The sequence below is a fragment of the Drosophila rhopaloa genome, unplaced genomic scaffold (assembly GCF_018152115.1).
Source record: "Drosophila rhopaloa isolate 14029-0021.01 unplaced genomic scaffold, ASM1815211v1 contig_3, whole genome shotgun sequence".
NCBI lineage: Eukaryota > Metazoa > Arthropoda > Insecta > Diptera > Drosophilidae > Drosophila > Drosophila rhopaloa.
This window is the reverse complement of record NW_025335123.1, coordinates 12833734-12838732: the sequence shown is the minus strand read 5'-3', so window position 1 is coordinate 12838732 and position 4999 is coordinate 12833734. Positions and strand designations below refer to the sequence as shown.

Genomic DNA, 4999 nt, shown 5'->3' with positions numbered 1-4999 from the left:
ATTGTCCTGGTTTCCTCTTACCATCACCCCCCCCTCGCCCCTCTCGATTACCCCAACCAACCACCCCCTCTTGATTTCCTTGATTCTGGCCGCTATTGGAGCCCATTAATCATGTCATGTAATGCCGCCATAAATCCAACAACAATTTTGCTGCCCAGCATTGTAATAAAGCAGGGGGGTTGAGGGGTGGTGACCCCGCCTCCCGCCCCTTCCACGCCCCTGGCAGCGCCCCTTTTTGTCCACATGGCGGCTGGGCAATGCATTTTATTAAATGACCAAATGAAAAGTCGCGCTTGTTGTCTGCCTTACTGACAGGCGGGAAAATCGCAAAGAGGGGGTGGGAAAAATGGTGGGGAAAATCGCCAAGGGAAGAGGGCGTATGGGTGCTGTGAATTGGGCGAAAAGGGGGGTGTTGGGTGGCCTTGCATATTTGCGGCGCGCATTAAATTTGGCTGACAACGGCGCATGAAACATGGCCATCAATACGCTCTTGTCAATGTGCATGTGTGTGTGTGTGTGTGGGTTTCGTATATGCGTGTGTGTGTGTGTGTGGGGAGGGGGGTATGTTGTATCTGTGTGATGGTATCCAAGTGTGCGTGTGTGTTTGGCATGTGGGCGTGTATGCAAACGCAATATGGCGACCGCAATGCTTCGGGTATTTCACAAACGAGCTGCAAAAGGGGGATCGAAAACGCCAGTGGCGGTGGTGAGGGGGCGAGGGGGGGTGCTGGCCCTCTTGCATATTGCAGTTCGACAAAAAAAAAATCCAGCCATTTCCCTGGGAAATGGCCAAAAAGACGGGAAGTCCACATACAACAAAAAAAGTATTGCAACACATATGAAAGAAGAGGCAGATATGCCATAATGCAAGGCAGCGGCCATAACAACAACAGTCGAAACAATAACAACAAAATCAATTGAGTGCTAAAAACCAGCAACAACAACAACAATGATAACAACGAGCAAACAAACAAACAAACAACAATAACAATGGCCAAGGAGGAGTGGCATTGTCGTTAACGCTCAGACGTTCAAAAAAAAATAAAATAAAATTCACTCACCAACAAAAATCATAAAAATAACATTAAAGAATAAAAAGGAATAATAAAATGAACCCAATGTCAAATTTAAGGAGCACCAAAGACTTTAAAACACTATCCTAAAAAGAATGAACTGAGTTTTTAATATTTATAAATTATTTAATTATTAGATTGTCTTTTTTATATATATTTGGCTTTATTTAAGAACATTTTAATTTTGACATTCTAATTATTTAAATGTAAAAAAAAGTTTTCTTACAAATTTGTAGATGGAAAAATGCTTATAAAATTTAAATCAAAATAATATTAGAACTCCTTTGTTTTAACTTAAGAGTAATATTTAAAACTGTTGCTTTAAGTTACCAGATTTAATCAATAGTATTGAAAAATAAAAAAAAATCATTTCTTCATTTTATTAAATTAGTATTCCAGATCTTAAAGTAAATTCCCCCATATAAAAGTTCTGAATGGCAGACCGCGAAGTTTTTTGCGATTTGTCCGTTTGGCCGAAAACCACGGCACAACAAAAATGTGGCGGACACACACACTCACCCCCACCCCCTGTCCATTTAACCCCCCAAAGTGCCCGCCGCTTAACCCTCCTAAGCCCCCGCACTTTGTGACAGCCGCATAACACTTGATTCGATGAATGACAGGCAGCGGCTAATGCACTTTTGCAACCGCAGCAACGTCGGCAACTTGAAGCCGTCAAATAAATTGCCAAAAAATTCCGCCAGCCGGGGGGGTTAAGCGGGGGGTTAAAAGGTGAAACAATTGCACTGGCCAGACGAAGGGGGCGTGGCCAGAGGGGGCGGCGAATGTTGGCCGGAAACTTTTTATGGCTGGTGGAAAAGAAAGCGCTGCGACGGCGAATGAATGTCACTGTGAACATGGAGCGACATGTGCACTTTATGGGTGGAAAATCGGGGGTCGGGGGCGGTAAAATGGGGGGCAATGGGGGGCAGTGACCAAGAGGAGGGGGGTGTTGCATGAGCCATGAAGCGACAAAATCAAATTGCGTTGCAACTGATTGCGCATTGCTGCAGAGCCAGAGATCGAGCAGAGGTTGTTGGTTCGCCTCGCTTTTCACGCTTTTCCTTCGGGCATTTCCATTTTGTCCAGCACTTTGACAAGCCCTTTCAAACGGTTTTTACTCCTATCTTTTTTACTCCTTGCTTAATCTTTATTAATCTTCTTGTAAACTAGCTTATAATAAAGGATTCGGATCAGCAAACTCCTTATTTAGCATGCTTTAACTTGGTTAAATATAGTACGATTATGAAATGTTATTTTTGGGCTTATTTGGCATCTTCATAAATACTTCGAATATTTATAAATTAATTTCATTGATTCTTTCCTTAAACTCCATAATACAAAATCATTGAACTAATATTTTTATTTTTTAACAATACCCGAATTTTAATCGGCTTTAAAATTGAACTTGGCTTTTTGATTTGATTTATTACAAAATGGTGCAATATATTAATATGAAGCTTTATTTGTTACAATTTTAAGATAGAAAATAATTTTTAATATTTATTTTAAGGTTGTACAAAAATGATTACGGAAGGGCATTCAACTGCAGTGTGGTCGCCAATCTTCCACCTTTGGTTTTTTTGTGCGTCTGTTGTTTTTGGACTGGTTTTTTTCCAGGGCGGTTGGCTGACAGACACGGCGGCAGCTGTCACTTGGACAGTTGTACGAGCGGCAGTAGCAACACCAGCAACAGCAACAGCAGCAGCAGCAGCAACAGCAGCACAGCAGCAACATCAACTGCACGGCGGCAACATCAACGGAGTGAAGCGAAGCAAACACTAGCAACAAAAAGCGTCGCGACAGTGACATGAAGGCATTTTATTGAAGGCAGGAGGTGGGGATGGGGGGATGGGGGGCTGGGAGGGGGAAATGTCCCGAAGTCCTGAAGTTGCACTTTCCAGGCGGACAGCGACGAGAGCTTTCCGCCGGGCCGAAAACTGCAATGGCGGTCAGTCAGCAAATCAAGCCAAATTACAGTCAAACCTTTTCCCTAATTGTTAGCACAACACGTCTCGCTCTTTCTGGCAATGGTTTTGGCCATTGAACCGATGGAGCCGCCAATTTGCGGCTAATTAGGGCCAACTAATGGCCAAATGTTCTCACTTAGTCGGCCATTTCTGCTCCAGGATTTTGGCTCATCTCAAGCGTAACATGCGGCGTATACGTAATTTGCACGGATCTGCAAGTGCTTTAATTCTCTGCGTAAAATAAGTTGAACAATGTTGCTTATTCGGTATTAACTGGGAATTTTTGGGAATGTTTTTAAACTATTATAAAGCTCATTGAATTAATTAAATATTTTTGATAAAATAACGGAGAAATATTCAAAGAAGTTATGTCACTAAAAATTTCTTGCAAAAAGCCTTTTTCCGATATCCGAATTCAATGATTGAATGGATGGGCATGGCCAACTAGGTATGTATATTAATTTCGAACCACCCAAATAAACATTCAGTATTGGTTCCAAATAATAATATTCGAATTTTCGTTACATATGAATTTAAAACAAAAGTCACAAAACGTAAATAAAATTTAAACACAAGCCATAATTAATTTTCTAGCTTAAGCTGCAGCTAAATTTCGGTTGCCTTGGTTGCCACTATTTCAGGCTCAGCAATTTTAGGATTGGCTGATTCGGCTGCCACGATTTCAGGTTTAGCGATTTCAGAAGGTACTCTCTCGGATTTTTCATCACCATCAATTGGAGTACGTGGACTCTCAAGAACCACCATCTCGACATTCTCGACCACGGATTGCCTTGTAGGCTCTGGGTCGTCTCCTTGATTTGCTTTCTTTACCAAGGATTTGGAAGCCTTAGTCTTCGATGATTTTTTCTCAACAGTTTTCTTCGCCCTTTTGGCTTTTGGCTCAGTAGTGGTATCATTTATTTCGGCCATGGCCCGCCTCTTGAGCTCATTTCGGTGTGCGATTCTAGCCGATCGCCTCAGTCCATTTGGCGGCTGTGGATTTTCATTAGGAGTGTTAGGAGCATGCTCCGATGTCACGATTACAGGTCTCACCAAGTTTGAGTCACCTCCGGCCCCGGAATTCTGCTGCTGGTCCCCAGTTGTCGAGTTTGAAGCCGATGGCTTGTCTTTTGGTGAATTGGAATTCATTTTGGAAAAAAAACAGATTATTACTTTTTTTCAAATAGGAATAAATATTTGATTCTGTGTTGTTCGTCTTCAAATGTTCGGGGTTGAGTGAGCATGACCAGCCGTAGGAAAGCCTTACAAAAAACTGGTAGACTACTTGATTTGATGTTACATACCATTCAACATTTAATAGGAAATAATATATAAGTAGGCCGTAGCTAAGAGCTATTTAAGGGGTTATCCGGGTCTTGGAGCACGAAAAAAAGCCTATTTTCGTGAATTTTTTTAAAAGATCTTACGACAATTTCACAAATTTCGTTTATTGTAAATTAATGTTTATGGTTTAACCAACATTGTGTAAAAATTTGAACCAAAAATTTTTAAAATTGAGCCGTTGAGGCAGGCTTGAACTTGACCTCTTAAAAAATTGTGTCCTTGCGGTAGGCAAAATATCTCCATCAATTTTTATCTGAAATCAAAAAACTAAAATTATTCTGATAGTGTATGTGATTCGCTTGTCCTCTGCGAGCCATTTTTTTTTTAAATTAAAAATTGAATTTTTTGTAGCGCTTTTCATAAAAAGTGTCTTTTTTTACGTAAATTTTGGCCATATTTTGGCTTATAAAATGAGTTGTAATTAAAAACATAAAAAATCCCTCCGTTAAGGACAAGAGAATTATGTCTAAAAGAAGTGTGCAAAAGCAGAAGTTGATCGGTGCAATAGTTTTTGAGAAATCGTGACTACCGACTTCAAAAAAGTAGTTTTGAGAAAAACGCGTTTAAAGTGCCGCATCTGCCCCACGCCAGAGCCCGAATTGCCCGTTGTAA

General features: G+C 40.9%; 1 protein-coding gene across 1 annotated transcript; it reads right to left on the bottom strand.

Moving 5' to 3' along the window:
* Window positions 1–3539: 3539 nt before the first annotated feature.
* On the bottom strand, window positions 3540–4279 carry LOC108049837. Its single transcript, XM_017131167.1, has 2 exons — window positions 4097–4279; window positions 3540–4036 (listed from the first exon to the last, which is right to left on the bottom strand). The coding sequence occupies exons 1-2, from the start codon at window positions 4190–4192 to the stop codon at window positions 3650–3652; spliced, it is 483 nt and encodes a 160-aa protein (XP_016986656.1). The 5' UTR covers window positions 4193–4279; the 3' UTR covers window positions 3540–3649.
* Window positions 4280–4999: the final 720 nt, after the last annotated feature.

Bases quoted from the DNA above. Each gene is read 5' to 3' on its own strand.
- LOC108049837 (XM_017131167.1), bottom strand. From the start codon at position 4,192: ATGAATTCCAATTCACCAAAAGACAAGCCATCGGCTTCAAACTCGACA. The intron at 4,037-4,096 runs GTGAGACCTGTA...GAAAATCCACAG, and splicing joins CCGGAGGTGACTCAAACTTG to CCGCCAAATGGACTGAGGCG.